This window comes from Salmo trutta, chromosome 5 (assembly GCF_901001165.1).
Source record: "Salmo trutta chromosome 5, fSalTru1.1, whole genome shotgun sequence".
NCBI lineage: Eukaryota > Metazoa > Chordata > Actinopteri > Salmoniformes > Salmonidae > Salmo > Salmo trutta.
The window spans coordinates 17,939,381-17,966,177 of record NC_042961.1 but is presented as its reverse complement, the minus strand read 5'-3'; the positions used below and the strand labels follow the sequence as shown (position 1 = coordinate 17,966,177).

The 26,797-nt window shown below is 46.6% G+C and overlaps 1 protein-coding gene across 1 annotated transcript in view; it reads right to left on the bottom strand.

The window, feature by feature from the left end:
* Positions 1-24,531, bottom strand: part of LOC115193782 (stromal membrane-associated protein 1) — a 43,282-nt gene extending 18,751 nt beyond the window's left edge. The window contains exons 1-6 of the mRNA XM_029752763.1: positions 24,231-24,531; positions 19,736-19,869; positions 19,028-19,113; positions 15,269-15,344; positions 9,140-9,208; positions 8,248-8,316 (exon numbers count right to left, since the gene is read on the bottom strand). Of these exons, the coding sequence (XP_029608623.1) occupies positions 8,248-8,316; positions 9,140-9,208; positions 15,269-15,344; positions 19,028-19,113; positions 19,736-19,869; positions 24,231-24,348 (552 nt within the window). The 5' untranslated portion in view covers positions 24,349-24,531. The remainder of the gene's footprint in view (positions 1-8,247; positions 8,317-9,139; positions 9,209-15,268; positions 15,345-19,027; positions 19,114-19,735; positions 19,870-24,230) is intronic.
* Between the last annotated feature and the right edge of the window lie 2,266 nt (positions 24,532-26,797).

The window sequence follows — 26,797 nt, the reverse complement described above, 5'->3', positions numbered from 1 at the left end:
TGCACTAATGACGTTGGTAGCCAGTTTATAATAGCAATAAGGCACCTCAGGGGTTTGTAGTATATGGCAAATATACCACGGCTAAGGGCTGTATCCAGACACTCCGTGCCGCGTCATGTCCAAGAACAGCCCTTAGCTGTGGTATATCGGCCATATACCACAAACCCCAGGTGCCTTATTGCTTAATTATACCACATCTCCCCTCTCCCCTATCTCTGGATCATCTAAAAGACCGAGATACAGTATCTCCCAGTAGCTGCTGAGTTAGGCTAGTCGGGCTGGCTCGGGACGGCTGAGGGGACTAGGCCTCTATACCCCAGGGTTTTATGTAGGCAAAATGTACAGCTGCAGGATACATGGGATATGGTGCAACGCATAGGATCTACCCGTACATCACCTGTCTGAAAACACTTGCTATACCTAGTGGCTACATCAACAAATATGTAGGCTATATTCAAATGGGAGATGATGGCACTTACATTGTGAAGCGTCTATGTTACTATTGTGATGTACCTTTAGGGTTCGCTATGGAACAGAGGTAGCCTTAAACATGTAAATGGTCATTGGTGTGTGATTGGTTGACAGATTCACATACATACAGTGAAAATTCGGAAGTTTACATACACCTTAGCCAAATACATTTCAACTTATTTTCACAATTCCTGACATTTAATCCTCGTAAAAATTCCCTGTCTTAGGTCAGTTAGGATCACCACTTTATTTTAAGAATGTGAAATGTCAGAATAATAGGAGAGAGAATGGTATATTTCAGCTTTTATTTTTTTCATCACATTCCCAGTGGGTCAAAAGTTTACATACACTCAATTAGTATTTGGTAGCATTGCCTTTAAATTGTTTAACTTGGGTCAAACATTTCGGGTAGCCTTCCACAAGCTTCTCACAATAGGTTGGGTGAATTTTGGCCCATTCCTCCTGACAGAGCTGGTGTAACAGTCAGGTTTGTAGGCCATCTTTGCTCGCACACGCTTTTTCAGTTCTGCCCACAAATTTCTATAGGATTGAGGTCAGGGCTTTGTGATGGCCACTCCAATACCTTGACTTTGTTGTCCTTAAGCCATTTTGCCACAACCTTGGAAGTATGCTTGGGGTCATTGTCCATTTGGAAGACCCATTTGCGACCAAGCTTTTAACTTCCTTATTGATGTCTTGAGATGTTCCTTCAATATATCTACATAATTTTCTTTCCTCACGATGCCATCTATTTTGTGAAGTGTACCAGTCCCTCCTGCTGGAAAGCACCCCCACAACATGATGCTGCCACCCCAGTGCTTCACGTTTGGGATGGTGTTCTTTGGCTTGCAAGCATCCCCCTTTTTCCTCCAAACATAACGATGGTCATTATGGCCAAACAGTTCTATTTTTGTTTCATCAAACTTGAGGACATTTCTCCAAAAAAGTACGATATTTGTCCCCATGTGCAGTTGCAAATCGTAGTCTGGCTGTTTTATGGCGGTTTTGGAGCAGTGGCTTCTTCCTTGCAGAGCGGCCTTTCACGTTATGTCAATATAGGACTCGTTTTACTGTGGATATAGATACTTTTGTACCCGTTTCCTCCAGCATCTTCACAAGGTCCTTTGCTGTTGTTCTGGGATTGATTTGCACTTTTCGCCCCAAAGTACATTCATCTCTAGGAGACAGAATGCGTCTCCTTCCTGAGCGATATGACAGATGGGTGGTCCCATGGTGTTTATAATTGCGTACTATTGTTTGTACAGATGAACGTGGTGCCTCCAGGCGTTTGGAAATTGCTTCCTAGGATGAACCAGACTTGTGGAGGTCTACAATTATTTTTCCTGAGGTCTTGGCTGATTTCTTTAGATTTTACCATGATGTCAAGCAAAGAGGCACTGAGTTTGAAGGTAGGCCTTGAAATACATTCACAGGTACACCTCCAATTGACTCAAATGATGTCAATTAGCCTATCAGAAGCTTCTAAAGCCATGACATCATTTTCTGGAATTTTCCAAGCTGTTTAAAGGCACAGTTAACTCAGTGCATGTACACTTCTGACCCACTGGAATTGTGATACAGTGAATTATAAGTGAAATAATCTGTCTGTAAACAATTGTTGAGAAAATGACTTGTGTCATGCACAAAGTAGATGTCCTAACAATCTTGACAAAACTATAGTTTGTTAACAAGAAATTTGTGGAGTGGTGGAAAAACGAGTTTTAATGACTCCAACCTAAGTGTATGTAAACTTCCGACTTCAACTGTATATACACAGCGCTTCGTGTGATGGTGTGAAATGCCATGCAGTGTGTAGCGATATGCCTGCATATGAATTCATATTTAAAGCAGCATGAGGTTGTTTCTAAGTCCCATCTGTAAGACAGGATGTACACACCACCTCCCTCCATCCTCCTTTACCTTGAGCTCCTGCTGCTTTGAGAGGTACAATTATTCTAAAAGCCCCTCCCTCCCTCCTCTCTCTATCCTTCATCCCCATCCTTCCCTCCCTCCCTATCCTTCCATCCACTCCCTCCTTCTATAACCTTGCTGGAGTGTTGTATAACCGGATTCAGTGTGTGGGAGTGTGGAAGATTAGTGTGTGCAACCATTTAGAGAGAGAGTGAGTGTGTGTGGTATTTTTATTTCTCAGTTGAGAGGAGGAGAGAGACAGAGCGAGGAGGAGAGACAGAGCGAGCGCGAGAGACAGAGCGAGACAGGGCGAGAGCGAGAGCGCCAGAGAGGCAGAGTGTGAGAGCACGAGAGAGAGAGAGAGAGAGCGCGAGCGAGCATGAGAGAGAGAGAGCGCGAGCGAGCATGAGAGAGAGAGAGCGCGAGCGAGCATGAGAGAGAGAGAGCGAGCTTGAGAGAGAGAGAGCAAGCGAGAGAAAGCGAGCGAGCATGAGAGAGAGAGAGCGAGCGAGCATGAGAGAGAGAGAGCGAGCATGAGAGAGAGAGAGAGCGAGCGAGCATGAGAGAGAGAGAGAGCGAGCGAGCATGAGAGAGAGAGCGAGCGAGCATGAGAGAGAGAGCGAGCGAGCATGAGAGAGAGAGCGAGCGAGCGAGCATGAGAGAGAGAGCGAGCGAGCATGAGAGAGAGAGAGAGCGAGCGAGCATGAGAGAGAGAGAGAGCGAGCATGAGAGAGAGAGCGAGCGAGCGAGCATGAGAGAGAGAGAGAGCGAGCGAGCATGAGAGAGAGAGAGAGCGAGCGAGCATGAGAGAGAGAGAGAGCGAGCGAGCATGAGAGAGAGAGCGAGCGAGCATGAGAGAGAGCGAGCGAGCATGAGAGAGAGCGAGCGAGCATGAGAGAGAGCGAGCTTGAGAGAGAGAGAGCGAGCGAGAGAAAGCGAGTGAGCATGAGAGAGAGAGAGAGCGAGCGAGCATGAGAGAGAGAGAGAGAGAGAGAGAGAGCGAGCGAGCATGAGAGAGAGAGAGAGCGAGCGAGCATGAGAGAGAGCGAGCGAGCGAGCATGAGAGAGAGAGAGAGCGAGCGATCATGAGAGAGAGAGAGCGAGCGAGCTTGAGAGAGAGAGCAAGCGAGAGAAAGCGAGCGAGCATGAGAGAGAGAGAGAGCGAGCGAGCATGAGAGAGAGCGAGCGAGCGAGCATGAGAGAGAGCGAGCGAGCATGAGAGAGAGAGAGCGAGCATGAGAGAGAGAGCGAGCATGAGAGAGAGAGAGAGCGAGCGAGCATGAGAGAGAGAGAGAGCGAGCGAGCGAGCATGAGAGAGAGAGAGCGAGCGAGCGAGCATGAGAGAGAGCGAGAGAGCGAGCGAGCATGAGAGAGAGCGAGAGAGCGAGCGAGCGAGCATGAGAGAGAGCGAGAGAGCGAGCGAGCGAGCATGAGAGAGAGCGAGAGAGCGAGCGAGCGAGCATGAGAGAGAGCGAGAGAGCGAGCGAGCGAGCATGAGAGAGAGCGAGAGAGCGAGCGAGCATGAGAGAGAGCGAGAGAGCGAGCGAGCATGAGAGAGAGAGAGAGAGCGAGCGAGCATGAGAGAGAGAGAGAGAGCGAGCGAGCATGAGAGAGAGAGAGAGAGAGAGCGAGCGAGCATGAGAGAGAGAGAGAGAGAGAGCGAGCGAGCATGAGAGAGAGAGAGAGAGCGAGCGAGCATGATAGAGAGAGAGAGAGCGAGCGAGCATGAGAGAGAGAGAGAGAGAGCGAGCGAGCATGAGAGAGAGAGAGAGAGCGAGCGAGAATGAGAGAGAGAGAGCGAGCGCGCATGAGAGAGAGGGAGCGAGCGAGCATGAGAGAGAGAGAGAGAGCGAGCGAGCATGAGAGAGAGAGAGAGCGAGCGAGCATGAGAGAGAGAGAGAGCGAGCGAGCATGAGAGAGAGAGAGAGCGAGCGAGCATGAGAGAGAGAGAGAGCGAGCGAGCATGAGAGAGAGCATGAGAGAGAGCGAGCGAGCATGAGAGCGAGCATGAGAGAGAGCGAGCGAGCACGAGAGAGAGAGAGCGAGCGAGCACGAGAGAGAGAGAGCGAGCGAGCACGAGAGAGAGAGAGAGAGCGAGCGAGCACGAGAGAGAGAGAGCGAGCGAGCGAGCATGAGAGAGAGAGAGAGCGAGCGAGCATGAGAGAGAGAGAGAGCGAGCATGAGAGAGAGAGAGAGCGAGCATGAGAGAGAGAGAGCGAGCGAGCGAGCATGAGAGAGAGAGAGCGAGCATGAGAGAGAGAGAGAGCGAGCGAGCATGAGAGAGAGAGCGAGCGAGCATGAGAGAGAGAGGGCGAGCGAGCATGAGAGAGAGCGAGCGAGCGAGCATGAGAGAGAGAGAGCGAGCATGAGAGAGAGAGAGAGCGAGCGAGCATGAGAGAGAGAGAGCGAGCGAGCGAGCATGAGAGAGAGAGAGCGAGCATGAGAGAGAGAGAGAGAGAGAGCGAGCATGAGAGAGAGAGAGCGAGCGAGCATGAGAGAGAGCGAGAGAGCGAGCGAGCATGAGAGAGAGCGAGAGAGCGAGCGAGCATGAGAGAGAGCGAGAGAGCGAGCGAGCATGAGAGAGAGCGAGAGAGCGAGCGAGCATGAGAGAGAGCGAGAGAGCGAGCGAGCATGAGAGAGAGCGAGAGAGCATGAGAGAGAGCGAGAGAGCGAGCGAGCATGAGAGAGAGAGAGAGAGAGCGAGCGAGCATGAGAGAGAGCGAGAGAGCGAGCGAGCGAGCATGAGAGAGAGAGAGAGAGCGAGCGAGCGAGCATGAGAGAGAGAGAGAGAGAGCGAGCGAGCATGAGAGAGAGAGAGAGAGCGAGCGAGCATGAGAGAGAGATAGAGAGCGATCGAGCATGAGAGAGAGAGAGCGAGCGAGCATGAGAGAGAGAGAGAGAGAGAGCGAGCATGAGAGAGAGAGCGAGCATGAGAGAGAGAGAGAGCGCGAGCATGAGAGAGAGAGAGAGCGAGCGAGCATGAGAGAGAGAGAGAGCGAGCGAGCATGAGAGAGAGAGCATGAGAGAGAGCGAGCATGAGAGAGAGAGCATGAGAGAGAGCGAGAGACAGGAGCGTTTGAGAGAGAGAGAGAGCGAGAGACAGGAGCGTTAGAGAGATGGAGATTAACAAGCTTTCAGCGTGTTAACGCGCGCGCACACACACACACACACACACACACACACACACACACACACCCTTGAGCGCATATATAAAGTATACACAGAGAAACACACAAGAACAAACACAGATGAACATTTGTCTACAACGGCCTCAAACACACAAATATCTCCTTGACACTGGGTCCCATTGACAGCTGGAGCCCAGCTGATAAGCAGAAGTGAGGAACAGAGAGGAGCAAGTGAACTGCAAGTACACAACACACTTCCCCATACACGCATCACATAGACTGACACACACAGCGGTCATCGCACAGTCTGACAGACATGCACACAAACACGCACGAGAACACACACACACACACACACACACACACACACCTCAATCAATCTGCACTCAGACTGCAGGTCAGCACAGAGGGCACGTTCCGCTGCTTTCTGATTCCCAGCATGCTTTGCCTCGAGTCTGGGGCTCTGACAGGGTCGTGTGGGGTCAGAGAACGACACACTCGCCGGGTCACTCACTGTGGCATCATTAAAAGCGTTGAAATAGAACTGTGGCTAACTGGTGTGTGTTCAGTAAAACCACTGGATTACTCAGGGAGTACTTTTGGTGCGATTCGGATCCCTGCGTCTGCAGTCAGAGGACTGAACGTTCAGTAAGGGTTCAGTTAAGACTAACGAGTAGCGTTCAGGCTTTGTTCAGTGTGTGTTGAGTAGTGGATGTTCAGCAACAGAACTAAGGAATGTTCCGTGTGTGTTCAGTATGGGTAGTGTTCAGCATAGCCTTGGTACAGTACACAAGGGTCTTTGTGGCTGTGTTATTCCCTGTGGGCAGCCAGCCCCATCATCACTGTATAAACCCAGACACACTACCCTATTCCACAGGCCATGGAATTACTCACATCACTACCCATTACCCAGAATACTCACACACACACCACTAGAGCTGTATTTCTCACCAAGTCCTAAAGCCACTCAGTCAGAATTCAAAAAGCTCCACAAGGACACGTGAACACACACATACATTACCTGCCATGACCCCAAACTACTGTGACAGAACATGCATAATGAGCACCTGCTCACATGCACTGTAAATGTCACGTCACCACAACCACCTCCAGCATGGCTTTCCTCCGGGGGTCTCTATACATCTATCCCACTTTCTCCCTCCCGCTTCATCTTTACCTTCTCAGAGGAGCTTGGTCTGTTCACTTTCTCCCTCCCGCTTCATCTTTACCTTCTCAGAGGAGCTTGGTCTGTTCACTTTCTCCCTCCCGCTTCATCTTTACCTTCTCAGAGGAGCTTGGTCTGTTCACTTTCTCCCTCCCGCTACATCTTTACCTTCACAGAGGAGCTTGGTCTGTTCACTTTCTCCCTCCCGCTTCATCTTTACCTTCTCAGAGGAGCTTGGTCTGTTCACTTTCTCCCTCCCGCTACATCTTTATCTTCACAGAGGAGCTTGGTCTGTTCACTTTCTCCCTCCCACCACATCTTTAGCTTCTCAGAGGAGCTTGGTCTGTTCACTTTCTCCCTCCCACCACATCTTTACCTTCACAGAGGAGCTCGGTCTGTTCACTTTCTCCCTCCCGCTTCATCTTTACCTTCTCAGAGGAGCTTGGTCTGTTCACTTTCTCCCTCCCGCTACATCTTTACCTTCTCAGAGGAGCTTGGTCTGTTCACTTTCTCCCTCCCGCTACATCTTTACCTTCACAGAGGAGCTCGGTCTGTTCACTTTCTCCCTCCCGCTACGTCTTTACCTTCACAGAGGAGCTCGGTCTGTTCACTTTCTCCCTCCCGCTACATCTTTACCTTCTCAGAGGAGCTCGGTCTGTTCACTTTCTCCCTCCCGCTACATCTTTACCTTCTCAGAGGAGCTCGGTCTGTTCACTTTCTCCCTCCCGCTACATCTTTACCTTCTCAGAGGAGCTTGGTCTGTTCACTTTCTCCCTCCCACCACATCTTTACCTTCTCAGAGGAGCTTGGTCTGTTCACTTTCTCCCTCCCGCTTCATCTTTACCTTCTCAGAGGAGCTTGGTCTGTTCACTTTCTCCCTCCCGCTACATCTTTACCTTCACAGAGGAGCTTGGTCTGTTCACTTTCTCCCTCCCGCTTCATCTTTACCTTCTCAGAGGAGCTTGGTCTGTTCACTTTCTCCCTCCCGCTACATCTTTATCTTCACAGAGGAGCTTGGTCTGTTCACTTTCTCCCTCCCACCACATCTTTAGCTTCTCAGAGGAGCTTGGTCTGTTCACTTTCTCCCTCCCACCACATCTTTACCTTCACAGAGGAGCTCGGTCTGTTCACTTTCTCCCTCCCGCTTCATCTTTACCTTCTCAGAGGAGCTTGGTCTGTTCACTTTCTCCCTCCCGCTACATCTTTACCTTCTCAGAGGAGCTTGGTCTGTTCACTTTCTCCCTCCCGCTACATCTTTACCTTCACAGAGGAGCTCGGTCTGTTCACTTTCTCCCTCCCGCTACGTCTTTACCTTCACAGAGGAGCTCGGTCTGTTCACTTTCTCCCTCCCGCTACATCTTTACCTTCTCAGAGGAGCTTGGTCTGTTCACTTTCTCCCTCCCGCTACATCTTTACCTTCTCAGAGGAGCTTGGTCTGTTCACTTTCTCCCTCCCGCTACATCTTTACCTTCTCAGAGGAGCTTGGTCTGTTCACTTTCTCCCTCCCGCTACATCTTTACCTTCTCAGAGGAGCTTGGTCTGTTCACTTTCTCCCTCCCACCACATCTTTACCTTCTCAGAGGAGCTTGGTCTGTTCACTTTCTCCGGGTCCTTTTCTCTCTTCTTCTTCTCTCGTTCCTTCTATCAACAAAGAGACACTGGAGGTTAGGTCAGCAACGTCAAGGCAAACGGGACGACACCTGGAAGGGGAACGTTCAGCGTGCACATGCAGTCTAACAAAAATTAAACAGGGTTTGAAAAACGCCCTAAAAATAGGTTTCACCCCCTATCCGTTAGTACACAGTCACAGACGCACAGCAAGAGTGATTCAGCTGCGCTCACACAGACACACGTAGAAAGTCATGACACCTTCTCTTTCCGCCGACCTCTTGTGGAACAATTTAGTGTCATTATGAGCAATCAAAATCTCATACGGAGTTATTATCACGTCTCTCAGAGTAATACACGCTTGCTGGTTGTCCGTGGGGAGTCAGCGGGTCCGCGGGGAGTCAGCGGGGGGTCCGCGGGGAGTCGGGGGGTCCGCGGGGAGTCGGGGGGTCCGCGGGGAGTCAGCGGGTCCGCGGGGAGTCAGCGGGTCCGCGGGGAGTCAGCGGGGAGTCAGTGTGCTTAGTGAGGGGAAGTGGGCTGGTGCCTTGGTGCTCTACCAGCCTCCATCATTCAGCCATTCAACCTCTTTACCACAGGATTGATTCGGGATTGAGATATCTCTCACACAACCTCCGCACACACTACACACTCACACACACACACAATTTGTGTACTTGAGGGGAAAGTAATGTATGTGATTAAGGGGCTATTGGAAAACCATTAGTAGAAAGAGCACCACAGCAGAGCCCAGCACACAGAACGGATCAGCACACAGAACGGATCAGCACACAGAACGGATCAGCACACAGAAGCAGCTCTTAACAACACCGGGAAGCACGACGGCAAAACATCAGACCTCCTGTCTGTTCTTCTCAGCAGCCTGTGAGGCGGGAGAGGTAGAGAAGGCAGCGGCATCAGACGACTTCTGCCCGGGAGAGAGATCGAGGGAAGGAGAGAGGAAAAAAGGATGGGGTAGAGAGAGTGGTTAGAGGCAGGACAGGGAGAGAAAGAAACAGAAGGAAGAAAGGAGGCAGGCAGAGGACAGGAGAAGGGGAAACAGAGAGAGGGAGTGGGGAGGGAGGGAGAGATGAAAAGAGGAGGGTTAGTAGACAGCCAGTAGTGGAAGCTGGGGTGTTTTTACTACCCAGCCTAGTCGGAGGAAGAGACAGCACATTCACCAGAAGGTCACACACACTCCCATAAGATACAGAAGCAGATGAAAACTCATATGGTGAATGATTTGAGCAATCGCACACATGCCTTAGGCTAGAACAATCCTGTGTGTGTGTGTGTATTTGAAACAACAAAAGGCCTTTTCTGCGTGGGCCAAGTCAAGTGGCTGTACTTGATCACCTGAGTGACAGCCCTACTCAATCCTGACCTCCCTAAGAGACAAAAGAGCCATAGAGAGAGACAGAAAGGGAGAGAGAGAGCACCTCAAACCCTCTACTATTTACTGCCCACTAGGCTTCTCCTAGCTTCTGTTGGCCAACCTCAGTAGGTCACAGACTAACTGAAGGCGCACTGATAGCACATCAACACAAGGGAGCAAAAGGAAGTTATCCTATCTCCCTAGCCAGACCTGCATACAGTGCTGTTTAGGCTGATAGCAAAACGGCACTAGTGTTCGTTGGCAATCGGCGCCTGGAGGTAGGCAGAGTTTGAGTTCAGAGAAAGCAAGAGAGAGCTTGCATTATGTTCCAAATCTGTGTTTCTCTCCCCCCTCCTTCTCTTTCCTCCTCTTCCGCTCTCTAAACTACCCGAGGGGAGAACACACACGGAGCAGGTCTATCTAAAGTGAGTTTTTAGCAATTTCCTTCTCAGTTATTCATCAAACCAGCCTCTCACACACCTCCGGATAAAAAGTGAGTGAGATTTTTGTTCCATTGTTTTTTTCTTCTCTTACTTTGATACGGAGAACAGAGACAGAGACGCAGAAACAGCAATAACAGGCACATTTAGGATGGAGCTGAGGAGAGAGAGAGAGAGAGAGAGAGAGAGAGAGAGAGAGAGAGAGAGAGAGAGAGAGAGATGATAGACAGAAAGAGAACAGAGAGAGAACAGAAAAAGAACAGAAAGAGAAGAACAGAGAGAACAGAAAGAGGAGAACAGAGAACAGAGAGAAAAGAGAGAACAGAGAACAGAGAGAGAACAGAGAGAGGGAGAACAGCGAGAACAGAGAGAACAGAGAGAGAGAACAGAGAGAGGGCGAACAGAGAGAGGGAGAACAGAGAGAGAGAAAAGAGAGAACAGAGAACAGAGAGCGAGAGAGAGAGAGAGAAAAGAGAACAGAGCTGGTAAAGTAGATGAAAAGGTGTTGGCATCAGAGGCAGGGGTGTAGTGTTAGGGCTCGTACACACCAATAGCGTTTTCCGGCCAAGAGTGCCGGGTTCATCTCTACAGACACCCTGTTTGATGTGATTTTACCTAGTTAGGACAGCAGCTCTCGAATTGTCTCGATGACATTTTCACTATATTTGCTAGGGCCCTCAAACTCAATTCTGGACCTCTAAGCCAATTCCACTGCATTTTCTTTATTGTTTCCCTCTAATCGGGGACTGATTCAGACCTGGGACACCAGGTGGGTGCAATTAATGATCAGGTAGAACAGAAAAGCAGCAGGCCCCGGGAGTTGAATACCCCTGGCCTAGGGGATAGGGGCCAAGAGTTGATTTTGGGATTCGCCGCATCTCTTTCTCTATCTTGTACCAGTCTTTCACTCTCAACCCCCTTGTCACCATCTCTCTCTGGGCATTTGGAAACAGTGATTGTCCCAGGAGTGTCAGGTAGTCTTAGACGGCGAGATTGTGAGGTCTTGTTGACTTCAGTGTTGCACACACACACACACACACACACACACACACACACACACACACACACACACACAGAGAGAGAGAGAGAGAGACAAAGACCTGAACAAAGACACACAGACAGTACTATGGCATTCATGGCAGAACAATGGGCTCATGCAAGGACTGTTACATCAGATGTGTTCATACCCACAATGCATCATTGTTATCTGAGTGATGGATGTTGGACTAGACACAAGGGCTCTATTCTGTCTTTCACACACTCACCTCAAGCACACACGAACACACACACACACACACACACACGATGTGAGTTCACATATGCACAGATTAACATACACGTACAAACCTTATACACAGGTGTCTACCCAACCAGAAATATTTTCAGAGCTCTCTTAACACACACACTACGTGTCCCCAGCCGCTATCCGCGTAAAATGACTTAAAGTGATAATGAGTTGTTTTTAATAATTAATTTACATATAAAAGGCAGCATCTGTGTGGCTGGCAGAGACAGACCCTAGATCAGAGTACTCCTGCTGGCAGAGCCTGAGAGAGACAGAGAGACAGAGAGAGACAGACAGATCCTAGATCAGAGTACTCCTGCTGGCAGAGCCTGAGAGAGACAAAGAGACAGACAGAGATCCTAGATCAGAGTACTCCTGTTGGCAGAGCCTGAGAGAGACAGAGAGACAGAGAGAGACAGACAGATGCTAGATCAGAGTACTCCTGCTGGCAGAGAGAGACAAAGAGACAGACAGATCCTAGATCAGAGTACTCCTGCTGGCAGAGCCTGAGAGAGACAGAGACAGAGAGAGAGAGAGACAGAGATCCTAGATCAGAGTACTCCTGCTGGCAGAGCCTGAGACAGACAAAGAGAGAGGTGCGAGACAGAGAGAGGTGCGAGAGAGAGAGGCGCTAGACAGAGAGAGGTGCGAGACAGAGAGAGATGTGAGTCTGCATACATCATGTGTGTCAGCAAGGCTATCAGACTTATGCTAGGTAGCAGGTGTGAGTGGACGGGGGAGAGGGTTTGGCCTCAGGTGGAAAATGGGCTTTAGACACTCAGTGATCTGAGAGATGTGTGCATATGCACACACACACACACACACCGAGAGCTGGGCATGCATTTAATCCATACATACTTTTCTTCTGAGACGAGTATAAAAAGTGTTCATTTCGTCAACTAAAATAGTGACAAAAATGTCAAACACCTATTTTTCAGTGGCAATTGAAAAAGACGATCTGACTAAATAGACCTAGAAAAACGAACTAAATGAAAATTATTTTTTACATTTGGGTTGACGAAAACGACTTAGAACACTTTAATTACAATACAACTACAGTATGTCAAGGGGCAAAGCTCCAAACTGACCATTTAGTGGCATTTTGCAACCCTTTGACTTGCCTCCGAGTTAAATTTGTAAAAAGGTGCACGCGAGCTAAACATTCATTAGATGGTTACCTCATCAGGCTAAAACCCTGATTTGGTCAAACAGTAAAGTGTATTATCCTCATGATTCCTGTAAGTGTGTGGCCCCTGGGCCTGTTCACCTGGGACCTGCTGCTGTGACAAACGAGCCACTTGATGTGCGCTCCAGGAAAGAGAAAAAGGCTTCTGACTGGATAACATTTCAAAATCCCAAATCTTTTGGAAGCAACGATTGTTGTTCTCAGCTTTCTGTGGGTAAGTGTGCCTATTAAGCACACCAAAATCTAAATTTAGACATTTCTAACATATGCTGCCCTATTTTTTTTTTTTTTAAAGAAAACGAGATAAAACTAAAGATAAATCTCTCATGTGAAGTCATATGACTTTACTTACATTTTCTTTTTAGAAGATTACCATATTGCTATCACTTTACTTGACAGATGTTAAAGCACATTCCCCTGACGTTATTGACTGCATAAGCACAACGTAAAGAGAGATTCATTTTTGTTGGTTTAGATACTGTATTGGAACCAAGTTGTTTTAGGTATGTTCGTTTACTGTAATCTCTCTCTCTCTCCGCAGAACTTTAATACGCTGTGGTGGGAGGTCTGAGTCACAGCTCCATCTCTCGTCTGAAGGAGACCCACCCGCATCTGGCTCCCGAGGTCACCAAGGTCAGCACGCACGCCTGCCTCTGCTCTGTCACAGCCTCGCTAATATCATCTGATTAATTAATTCTACATTTTAGTTTACTTTAGATCATGGTCGTATTCATTTAGCATCTGCTAAGGATACATTTAGACCAATTCATTAACTACCATGTAGTGCTGGTTTCAGGAAGCACACCACACAGAACTGATACCGTCCTAATTTCCTGGCATTTGGTGTTACATTTGATACCATCTGTATCGTATCGATTGCTGTCATGTCACTCTCTCTGCATCTTCCCGGTGCTGTATCTGATATCAGTAACACTTTAGTTGACACACAGCGTCATAACACGCTATGACACGGTCATAACCAATTCTTAACACGTCATAACAGCTGACAACTCGTCAACCCGTCATAATACGGTCATAACACTGTCATGATACATACTTCGACCCGTTGTATTACTTCATGGCTGGTTATGACACCTACATAAGAGAGTGTCAAAACCTACAAAACAAGCCAAAATCATTCCATTCCACCATAAATACTGTTGACAAAGTAGGCTATCAATTTAATATGGTACATTACTGAAAAATGATCAGTGTAATTGCGCACACATTGATGTCAGACATGCACCTACCCCAAGGTTGTGTTGCTGATGACTGATCTCTTTTTGACTGATGACATAAGGGCATGTACGTGAAAGGCCTGTCTGGCTTACATGATTATGATGGTTATAACGCTTCTTGACAGAGTGTATTTTCTACAAGTTCATTAAAATATGATGGGGGAAAAAAACATGAAAAAATTCACTACAAAGTATTTAAGAAAAACGTTTAAATGAAAAGGAAACTTGTTGAACACAAACAAATTATTATTTTTGCGACGGCATATATGGAATATGAATTAAACTGTTTCAAATGTTGCAGTCAGAGTGACTGCTCATTAGGTCCCGCGAGGCCCAGCGGGGCTAGCATTAAGATATGAAGCGTGCAAAATGAGCAATTGCTCATCGGCCATTGCCGGTCCATTGGGTAGCAAACCTACAATTGCAACGCTTTTTAAGACATCACATTTACTGTTAGATTAATACATGCCTACTAGCAGTGGGCATTCTATTCACTGTTAGCAATCGCTCAAATGTGTTTTGAGTTTTCACTTCCTCATGTGGTGAATAAGCCCTAAAATAAATTAGCCTATGATATTTTTGCACATAAAAGGTGAATTTTCCTTTCTATTGAAAAATTCAAAACAGTCTGAAAATTCTGTAACCCTACTTTAACATTATAATATAACAACAATACCCTATTGTCAACTCACAATTCAAGACAAATCACCGGATTAGGTTGCACATCATATTATCTTGAACCATGCATTCATTCCTGCTTGGACATGTTAGATGAAACAAGTTCTTTTTTGAATAGCCTACAATCTCAATAGTCTATTGCACACAGTCTAAAGCACTGCAGGTTACTTTCGAAGGTGAATGATAAATGTTTCCTACTGCGTGATGCAGCTTCGTTTTCTACTGGTGCGACAAAATCATGGGCTGGAGCCACTGAAAAAGTTGGAGCCCTGTCAAGAGGTCAGATGTTTTATCTGCTGCAGAGTAATGTATTCTTCTGCCAATTTGGCTGTTGGGAAGAAAATCATGCAGAAAAGGATGTTGGTAGGACAAGGCTATGCATGTTTGTGCACAAGGAAGTCAGTGATTTATGTTGACTATAGATTAATGGGGCGATTACAAATGTGACGTGACTAATATGTTACTAGTTGACTAAAATGTCCCCGCCATTTTGACAATAACTAGACTAAATCAAAACGACAAAAATGTGACTTAATTATATTTTAGACAAAATGACTAAGATTTTAAAAAAGGGTGCCAAAATGAACACTGCTGTATATGCAGCCAGCCACACAAACATGCCTCTCACAAAAAACGCCCATTCACATACAAACCCCACACAAATAATGTTATGTACACAGACACACACCAATTATTTGTGCCAATTGCTGTGTAACAGATCAGTGTTGTGGACAGTGTGTGTGTGTGTGTGTGTGTGTGTGTGTGTGTGTGTTTTTACACACTTACTGAAGCTGTTTTGAGGCCGTTCTGGTCGTAGTATTTCTTCCTTTCGTATTTATCCCGGATGAAGAACTCTACTGCTCTGAGGTCAGGGGTTAGGGAATGACACTGTAGTACAGTCACACTATACAGTGGCTTCAGAAAGTATTCACACCCCTTGACTTTTTCTACATTGTGTTGTGTTACAGCCTGATTAAATGTAGATTTTGTGTCACTGGCCTACACACATTACCCCATAATATCGAAGTGGAATTATGTCTTTAGACATTAGACATTCAATAAGTATTCCTGTGTTACAGCAAGCCTAAATAAGTTCAGGAGTAAAAATGTGCTGAACAAGTCACATAATAAGTTGCATGGACTCACTCTGTGTGCAATAGAGTTTAACGTGAGTTTTGAATGACTATCTCATCCCTGTACCCCACACGTACAATTATCCGGAAGTTCCCTCAGTCAAGCGGTGAATTTCAAACACAGATTGAACCACAAAGACCAGGGAGGTTTCCAATGCCTAGCAAAGAAGGACGTTATTGGTAGATGGGTAAAGAAAAAAGAATATCCCTTTGAGCATGGTGAAGTTATTAATTACACTTTGGATGGTGTATCAATACACCCAGTCACTACAAGGATACAGGCGTCCTTCCTTAGTCAGTTGCCGGAGAGGATGATAACCACTCAGGGATTTCATCTTTAGGGCAATTGTGATCAACTATAGTTACTCCACAATACTAACCGAAATGACAGACTGAAAGGAAGGAAATCTGTACAGAATAAAAAAAAAAATCCAAAACATGCATCCTGTTTGCAATAAAGTGACAAAGAAATTAACTGTGTGTCCTAAATAAAGTGTTATGTTTGGTGCAAATCCAACACGACACATCCCTCTTCATATTTTCAAGCATGGTGGTGGCTGCATCATGTTATGGGTATGCTTGTCATCGGCAAGGACTAGGAAGTTTTCCAGGATTAACAGAAATGGAATACAGCTAAGCACGGGCGAAATCCTAGACAAAAACCTGGTTCGGTCTGCTTTCCAACAGACACTGGGAGACAAATTCATCTTTCAGCAGGACAATAACCTAAAACACAGGGCCAAATATACACTGGAGTTGCTTACCAAGACGGCATTGAATGTTTCTGAATGGCCTAATTACAGAGGCAGGGGAGGAAAGAAAGGGAAAGACTGAAATTCACAATGCAGAAAAACAAGCGAAGGAAGGGAGGTCGCTGTCAAAGCAGGCCCAAACACCCTCAAGAAAAAGTGGTGTGTAAATATATTCGGATGCTGCTCCTGTAGGCACATCTTTATTCATGCTGGAATTTACATGGAGACGAGTCAGAGGCCAGAGCTGAAGGGGGGAGGGGGAAAGAAAGACAGACAGAATGCAATGTCAATAATATTTGCCAATATGTTTTGGTTTTCATACCATGCCATGAGGCCTTTCAGTCATATTGAGAGTTCCCTACTACTATTGCTTTAGTTTATTATTATTCACATTGTTGTTGCTGTTAGTGGTAATACTATTTCCACCACTACTATTATTACTGATGCCTTATTGCTGTTGGTCCCACCATTGTTGTTGTGTGTACTTTGACAATGTACAGTACCAGTCAAAAGTTGACAACTACTCATTCAAGGGTTTTTCTTTATTTTTACTATTTTGTAGAATAAAAGTGAAGACATCAAAATTATGAACACATATGGAATCAAGTAGTAAAAATAAATATAATTTTTTTTGTATTAAAACAAATCTAAATACATTTTAGATTCTTCAAAGTAGCCACCCTTTGCCTTGATGACAGCTTTGCACACTCTTGGCGTTCTCTCAACTAGCTTCACCTGGAATGCTTTTCCAACAGTCTTGAAGGAGTTCCTACATATTCAGAGCACTTGTTGGTTGCTTTTCCTTCACTCTACAGTCCAAATCATCCAAACCATCTCCATTGGGTTGAGGTCGGGTGATTGTGGAGGCCAGGTCATCTGATGCAGCACTCTCCTTCTTGGTCAAATAGCCCTGACACAGCCTGGAGGTGTGTTGGGTCATTGTCCTGTTGAAAAACAAATTATAGCCCCAGTAAGCGCAAACCAGATGGGATGGCGTATTGCTGCAGAATGCTGTGGTAGCCATGCTGGTTAAGTGTGTCTTGAATTCTAAATAAACGACTGACAGTGTCAACAGCAAAGCACCCCCACACCTCCTCCTACATGATTCACGGTGGGAAGCACACATGCAGAGATAATCCGTTCACCTACTCTGCGTCTCACAAAGACACGGCGGATGGAACCAGAAATCTCAAATTTGGACTCATCAGACCAAAGGACGCACTTCCACCAGTCTCTTCTTATTGGTGTCCTTTAGCAGTGTTTTCTTTGCAGCAAGTCGACCATGAAGGCCTGATTCACAGTCTCCTCTGAACAGTTGATGTTGAGATGTGTCTGTTACTTGAACTCTGTGAAGCATTTATTTGGGATGCAATTTCTGAAGCTTATAACTCTAATTAACTTATCCTCTGCAGCAGCGGTAACTCTGGGTCTTACTTTCCTGTTGCGGTCCTCATGAGAGCCAGGTTCATCATAGCGCTTGATGGTTTTTGCGACTGCACTTGAATAAACTTTTAAAGGTCTTGAAATTTTCCAGATTACTTTAAGACATGAAGGTCAGTCAATTCTCTTTGCTTATTTGAGCTGTTCTTGCCATAATATGGACTTGGTCTTTTACCAAATAGGGCTATCTTCTGTATACCACCCCTACCTTGTCATAACACAACTGATTGGCTCAAACGCATTAAGGAAAGAATATCGACAAATGAACTTAAGGCACACCTGTTAATTGAAATGCATTCCAGGTGACTACCTCATGAAGCTGGTTGAGAGAATGCCAAGAGTGTGCAAAGCTGTCATCAAGGCAAAGGGTGGCTACTTTGAAGAATCTCAAATATATTTTGATTTGTTTAACACTTATTTGGTTACTACATGTGTGTTATTTCATATTTTTGATGTCACTATTATTCTACAATGTAGAAAATAAAGAAAAACCATAGAATGAGTAGGTGTCCAAACTTTTGACTAGTACTTTAAGTAATTTAACTTGCCATGTCAATTAAGTCTACTGCATTGAATTTGAAAATAGAGAAAGAGACAAGCAAACCTGACAACAGAGAAGTAACAGAAAAGGAGATGGGAGTGAAGAAAAGACAGACAGACAAAGGAACCATGAAAAAGGAAAGGCACTTCAACAAAAAAGGTGAGGGGAGAAGGACAACATGAAAGCAAAGAAACACACAGCCTTATTTCAAATACTCCAACTACCCACACAATGAATACGTAGGCCTACACATTTCACCTACCTACCAGTTAGTCAGGCTAGTTTGACCCCTGTGGCTTTGAACTACTGTCAGAACTCGCAGGAGCCATCAAAAAGGCAAAACCGATGCCCACCCCGCGACAAAGCTAGACACCAGATGATTTATTAGAGACTTGAACCAGGCAGACCGTGTGAATTCAGTGTGAGTTTGAACAGGAACAGCTGTGAACACACAGCTGTCCTGTCAGAACAGCAGGCAGCCCAGCTACCATGCTGCCTCACACTCCCCAACACATCCCATGCACGCAAAGGTGCTGTGTCCAAATGTGCGTTTCATCACAACTGGGTCCAAAGTGACATGGGAAGAGGGACTGTGTTGTGATGGGTGCTGGTCAAATGCAGATGCACACAGAGGGGGTTCATTATTACTAAACACACAGAAAGGGAGACGAGAGGATACTGGTCGGTCTGTGGACGTCTGAAGGTGTCTGGGAGGTGGGCTTCGTACAGCTGTTTGGCCTTGTTGTTCCCCATGTCTACCATACTCTACACACACACACACACACACACACACACACACAGGGGAGAGAGAGAGAGAGATAACAGCCTTGAATATATCATTAGACATCTCTAGCTTCATAATGCATCACATATTCAAGCAGAGGACAAGGTCTTCAAAAACAAATGGAATTAAAAGAAAGTGTCACCACAACTGCTTTGAAATGTTATATTTACATTCTAGTCAGTTTGTACTTGGTAATGACACACATACACAAACAGGCAGGCAGGCAGGCAGCCCCCCCCCCACCACACACACAGAAGATAACTGCCACAGGAAGATGAGGAGAATGATGGATCTGATGGGAGGAATGAATGAGCTAACGTTGGAATAATTACCCATCAGGAATTAATTAGCCATTAAAACAGCAATTAACATTCAGAGAGAGATGCAAGCTCCATCTACCCTGACAGACAACTCCTCAACAAACCACAGACAGGCCTACACTTTGGGTTTAATTTAATCCCCCCCATCCTCAAACACACAATTTTTTCTTCATCCGTCTAATTCACACACACTCAGCCGCAACCAAAACACAACACCCCAAAAACCACCCCCAGACCTCATTGTCCGTCACACACCCCCATAAAACGCACACCCCCATGGTACCTGGATCTGTTCTTGGGTCCATTGGTCCAGGTTGACAGATTTGACTCTGGAGATGTGGACCCCCAGGTTCCTGTGGATGCCAGCACAGCGGATACACATGAAGACCCCCAGGTTCCACGACGCCCATCGCGGACCTACACAGAGGCAGACACACAGTTATTATTCTGCTACTGTACCAACTCCAGGAGTGTAATCGTTTTTGTTCCAGCCCAGCATTAAAACACTGATTCATTCAATTAGGCCAAGCGTGGTCCAGACTAAAGAGCATTGATTAGCTGATTAGTCAGAACCCCCTGCCAAAGATCAACCACTGTCTGAACCTAACAAACACATCCCCCCCCCCACACACACACACACACACACACACACACACACACACACACACACACACACACACACCCCTGGAGCCTCGGTGAGTGACAGTGTAGCTTTCAAACTAGTGGAGACAAGCAGCCAAGCTTGAAATTAAGGCCACTGCCGTCAAACTGAGGACAGGGCTTGGTGTGTGTGTGTGTGTGTTCGTAGAACAGGGAAGCTGGTGGCCGTAGACGACAGTTCTCCAGAAGACACTGACAGGTCGTCTCAGCAACTTCCTACTCCTGGCCTTGTCTGTGTCACCATTGTTCAAAGCTGTGGAAAAATTAAATCCACCCAATCAATGACAAAGTGCTTGAGGAACAAGTTGCCGTAGATCAAGTTGCACTCAACCACTGATACAGGGTTAGGCTAGATATTTGTCACCCCCCTGAACTGATCTAAGATCTCATAGGCCTGCTAATCCTAACCAATAGGGCCTATCAGATCTTAGATTTGTGGGTAGGGGGACAACTTCGACCTCCAGCACTGGAGAACAGCGCTCTGCTGCTCCCTGGTGGTGGCTGGATGCAGTGCCTAACTCCAGGTTAGGTTGCAAGGCTGTGGCACTAGTCCCCAGAGAAGGCCAGCCGTGTTCAGAAGAGTCGGTTCGGTAGAGTCGGTTTCATTAGAGGAATGAAACAATGCATTTCGGTTCGACATGATGCGGTTCGATGTATTAACATTTGTTGCATAAAGACATTCACTTAATCGATTGCTGACGGGCCTCAGAGCTGGATGTGACAGAGCCGACTCCCCTGAGCTGTGTGTGTCAATGATGTCTATGGTGAATGCAGGCACCTGGTCCTGTATCCACAAAGCATCTCAGAGTACCAGAGCTGATCTAGGATCTGTCTATATTAGTCTTATTCATTATGATCTATAAAGGCAAGACTCATCCTAGATCAGCCCTGCTACTCAGATGCTTTGTGGATACTGGCGCTGAGCCATAGGGCAGACTGGGCATCTACCACCGCATCATCAGATAACATTCAAATTACTAGGTTACTTCTGTCCCCTGAAGAAAATGAAGTAACACAAAGTATTGGGTTGAGAGATCATAAAATGAGGCTTCCTCTCAATCGATTCCCTGACTTTCACCCACTGAGTTATTGGGCTTCTGGCACCACCTATTGGTGATAAGAGGAACAGTAGGCAGGCCTCATGAGGACACAGCGAAGATGGGAGAGGCTTCTATATTTGGTGCACTTTTCCACAAATGTTGAGAGTTGTTGCTAATCCCTCCTGCAGAAATCACTGGATTCATTGAATAGTGGCTCACAAAAACACGCAGGATATCAGACTAGGCGTCATCGTGTGAGGCCGACTTCAAGAGCCATACAATATATGGGCTTTGGCTCCCACAGGCACGCAGAGGGAGAGAGGGGTATCCAGGGGGGGGTCAGAACAACCCTCTGTGCCCATCTGGCATTCTCGCCAAGCTTGCCGTGCCAACACAGGGAAAATCATGCCAGCGCAGAGAGTGTGCCCCTGCCATGCCAGATGATAGCCTACCAGTAAACACATGCTACGGTCCCAGCACAAGTAGGCTAGTCTAATGATCGAAAAGGAAAGCACTCTGTTCTAGCCTAGGCTTATATTCCTTGAGACACAGCAACGATAGAGGTATACACAAACATTTGTTCACACCCACCCTGAGAATTTAGGGCAGTGTGCACACAGTGTTTACAGGCACAGAGACAGGCAGGGTGGAATTACAGCTGAGCAGCTCAGGTGAGTCACTCATCACACTGCAGTAGTCAAAGCTACGGGCCAACACCCCATCTATTCACCATTATCGCAGGTCTGTCACGCATAGTCCTGGCTGTCTAGGAACACACACAACCTAGTCCTCCGCTCCCCGTTTTACTGCAGAGGTGGAAATTAAACGAGAGGCATTCTTCCTGTGTGGCCTGGGTTTAGTAGGCTAGGCACAACAAAGCCAACTGATAGTATGTGTGTGTGTGTGTGTGTGTGTGTGTGATCAGATGGAGCTTGATGATGTAACCGATTAGCCACACCCACCCGGCCTGGGCCAGCCTATCAGAGGGCTGCCCTTCCAGTCATAGGTCAACATGCCTCTGGGGTGTGTGTTGAGAGAGAGAGATGCCATCTCCCTCTTGCTAATACTAACTTCAGCACTAGCACAAATGGCAGATACGTGGTATTGAGAGACATATTGATAGAAAGAGAGAGACAGTGCAACATGTCTGTGCCAGCTTGCATATTTGACTAAATAGTGAGTGAAGCGAGAGTGCCTCAGGCCCTTGTTACTCAGTGACGTCTGAAGTCAAATGACTATCAACTCTTACTGCAGCATGACAACACGGAGGAAGAAAGCAGCTGAAAATATCTTCCTCTGATTGCAGAGAAGAGTTGACCCCTAAGCCTAAGGAAGGTCTTACCACTAATTCCCAAGTGTATAGTCCAGACTCCAAACAACCCCAGCTCTGATCTCAAAGGCATGGATACTGGTAAAGCAACATGGTGGAGACTGTCCTGAAACCAGAGTTGTAGGTGGGAAGCCATTAAAACAGAAACACACTGCTTTGCCCCATCTTGTAGGCCATGGAAGGAGAAGCAGTGAAGGATGCTGGGTAATTTTCCTTTCCCATTGTGTGGACACTGGAGAGATAGAAACCAGAGCTTAGGCAATGAGAAGATAGAGAGAGAGAGACAGAGGCAGTATGGGGAGAGGAGATAAGCAACACCCCAGTATAGAACGATCCCTCTCCCTCTCCCGCTTTCCTTCCATTTTCTCTAACACAGTGCTAACAAATATGAGCTGACAGCATCATCTCACAATCATAACACATTGGCTATGCACACGCACAATTTACAGGAACAATGCCTCACAATACACACACACACACAGGAGCATGTGAGCCATTCACACAGGCACGCACGCATGCATGCAGACACACTTACAAACACAAAGTGGGAGGACGAACAGATGGATGCAGTGTGAGCATTCACCTATACAGCGCCCAAGGTTGCAGCTTGAGTGGAGTTTTCACTTAATAAACAAACACTGACACTTCCTTTTACCTGACTGAGCTATAATGCAACGTTACATAAAGCTGGATTACATAGGCTAAGAATAGAAAACAAATAGAACCATTCTGCAGATTAGAGCCTGTCCGGGATCCATTTGCAATGGGTGGGTGTATTGTGCACAAATTTGATAACACACAATTGGGATAATACCCATGTAGGCTATACAATATATTGTATTCAGACGGAGGAGAATCTGGAATTTGAAAGAGCAATGTGTAGTGTGTGTGCCGGGTCAACTTTTGTGTCTGACAAAGGATAGTGCAAAGCTGTCGTTTGTCACCTGTCCTCTTCCTGGGTGCATCCCTCATTTTACAGCATCATCCATAAACTGTGCTGTGCATTGGCCCCATCTGTCAATCAAACAACCAGCATCCCCCCCAACCACGTGAGAACCAGTCTGGACTGGACTCTCTCGGCGCCATGGCAACTACAGTCACATCTCAAAACGCCTAACTTTGAGCCCAACCAGAGAAACTCGAGGGCAAAGCAAGGACCCAGTGGTATGAAATATGGACACGTCATGCTGTTGACTGATCATTGCTCGCATGGTCATGGTCAACACACTTGCAGCTGATAGCGAAACGAAAATAGGGACTGTCCATAAACGTAAGGTAAACGTTAACAAAACACGTCATCATGACGCAAGAGGCATTCATTAATCACAGATGGGTGGTTCGCTGAACTGGATCAAAACCTGCTTGACAGTCACTGCTACATCAGCATTGTATTATCCGCCCATATTGGCTTGTATGCTGGCAAAACTGGTGACTGATTACCCTCCGTTATCGTAGACTGGTCTCCGACATTGTTTTTCCGCTCATAAATAAATTGGAGGGAAGGACATCGGAGCCAATACCTGCTTTTTGTGTTGCTTCCATCGTGCTAGGCTAGCAAGCTAACAAACCTGTCAAATGGAATGAGCGGTGTACCTTGGCTAGCTAGCCAATGTCTGTTAGCTTGCTCATTCACACTCAGGCAGAAGTCAAACTCCCATGTGTGGCTGGATGGGATGGCGTATATGGAACCACGACCACTAGGTGGGTTAACCTAGCTTCACTGTCTAGATTTCAGCAGCTGAGATTACCTTTAGCCTCGCAGTCAGCGCAGTGCTTGTTGTCGTCCTCTCGGAGCATTTTGGACAGAATGGCCTGATGCTGCTCATTCAGTTTCTGGGCTTTCTCTCTCTCCGACCGCGTCGACATCTCTCAACAAGTTATGGTGCACTGATCCTAAATAAAACCCCTACTGTACCCTTACCATCTGTGTCTAATTGAAATGCATTAAAGGAAGACCATCCCTGGGTATGTGCAGCTTACTACAACCGTTCTGCTCGCAGCCAAGCTCAATATGGGGGCTTGTGTTCCGCTAGCAGTACCAATGAGTCGTCACTAGTTACCCCAGCCATAAATGTATAAACCACGCCCATTTCTGACTATTTATATTCTTAAAAACTGATTTGAAACATAACATTAACCCTAGCCTTCAACACACTGCTAACCTTGTGCCTAACCTTAAAGGAAGACCTAAAGGCAAATTGTTTGTTTTCATGAATGTTTACGATACAACCAATGTTGACTTTGTGGCTGTGTTAACTAATGGCAACCGTACAGACATGGGAACATCCGGCTTTGAATCTTTAAACTCCGTTGACTTGTATTTGCAATAAAGTGTAACTGCAGACGTTGGCTGTGTTCGAGAGCATTAAAACCGTGATATATCTTGGGTAAATTGTGATTGACTGACTCATCTACAAATAATATTGAATAGTTATTTATGATGCAAGGTGATTTGTAGCTCAGTCAGTCTCACCTTAAAGTCGGCTGCGTGCCCATCACGGCTGCGAGGTCGAACGCGCCCATCATCTCTCAGGCTCCTCACTATACTGCCACCTACTGGTGGGATAACTTTAGACATCATCTCTCAGGCTCCTCACTATACTGCCACCTACTGGTGGGATAAGTTTAGACATCATCTCTCAGGCTCCTCACTATACTGCCACCTACTGGTGGGATAAGTTTAGACATCATCTCTCAGGCTCCTCACTATACTGCCACCTACTGGTGGGATAACTTTAGACATCTCTCAGGCCCCTCTATACTGCAAGCTACTGGTGGGTAAGTTTAGACCACCTATTGGAGGGATGAGTTTTCGGTTTTGAATAAAATGGTCTGAATGAATGTTATCATAGGGTAAATCCATTTCAATTAGATCACTTTTTGACAGCAACCCTTTTGATTTAAACAAAACGTTCAATACACGTCTGCCCATGAAAGAAGTGGTCAGAAAGTGACTTTTTGAACCTGAATGCCAAAACATTCAGGAGATAAAGGGGCTCAGTTGACCCATTTTGAATACCCCACCATACCATAAGGCATCCATGTCTTCATCACCTGAAAAGATAAACGATTGAGTTTGATATAATTTAAAAGCTTACAAACCGTGTTGTTTCGTGATTGATAGGGTTAATGTGCAATGTTTTATCTTAAAATTGATGTGTAATCTGTTGACGTTGGAACTGTGGGAAAACAGTGCTCTGCAGTAAAACAGTGGCGGGGCGAAGGGGGCGAAGGACACTGTGTACCGGTGTCCTAGCGAGCTAGCTAGCTCCTTCCCTCGTCGTAACGTTAACAGACCTGCCGGAAAACAGTGCTCGGCCGGCGGGGGCGAAGGACACTGTGTACCGGTGTCCTAGCGAGCTAGCTAGCTCCTTCCCTCGTCGTTACATTAACAGACCTGCCGGAAAACAGTGCTCGGCCGGCGGGGGCGAAGGACACTGTGTACCGGTGTCCTAGCGAGCTAGCTAGCTCCGTCCCTCGTCGTAACATTAACAGACCTGACGGAAAACAGTGCTCGGCCGGCGGGGGCGAAGGACACTGTGCACCGGTCATGGGTTCATTGTGTATTAGTTTAGATCTAGTGTGTTGTCAGTCGTTTGGACACAATCCTCTCTGAGGTAAACAGAAAAAATGATCCGCTTCATGTGTCAGGCCCGGAAGTGACAATCCTGGTGTTGGAGAGGGGCCTGAGAGATGATGGGCCATAGAAATGATGTACCGTTTCTTCGGAAAGGATTCAGACCACTTGACTTTTTCCAGATTTTGTTACGTTACAGCCTTATTCTATAATGGACTGAATTGTTTCCCTCCCCTCGTAAATCTACACACAATACCCTATAATGACAAAGCAGAAACAGGTTTTTAGACATTTTTGCAAATTTTTATAAAAAATATCACATTTACATAAGTATTCAGACCCTTTCCTCAGTACTTTGTTGAAGCACCTTTGACAGTGATTACAGCCTCGTGTCTTCTTGGGTATGACGCTACAAGCTTGGCACACCTGTATTTGGGGACTGTCTCCCATTCTTCTCTGCAGATCCTCTCAAGCTCTGTCAGGTTGGATGGGGAGCGTTGCTCCACAGCTATTTCCAGGTTTCTCCAGAGATGTTCAATCGTGTCCAGGCTCTGGCTGTGCCACTCAAGGACATTGAGACTTTTCCCAAAGCCACTCCTGCGTTCTCTTGGCCAAATGCTTAGGGTCGTTGTCCTGTTGGAAGGTGAACCTTTGCCCCAGTCTGAGGTCCTGAGCACTCTGGAGCAGGATTCCATCAAGGATCTCTCTGTACTTTGCTCCGTTAATCTTTGCCTCGAT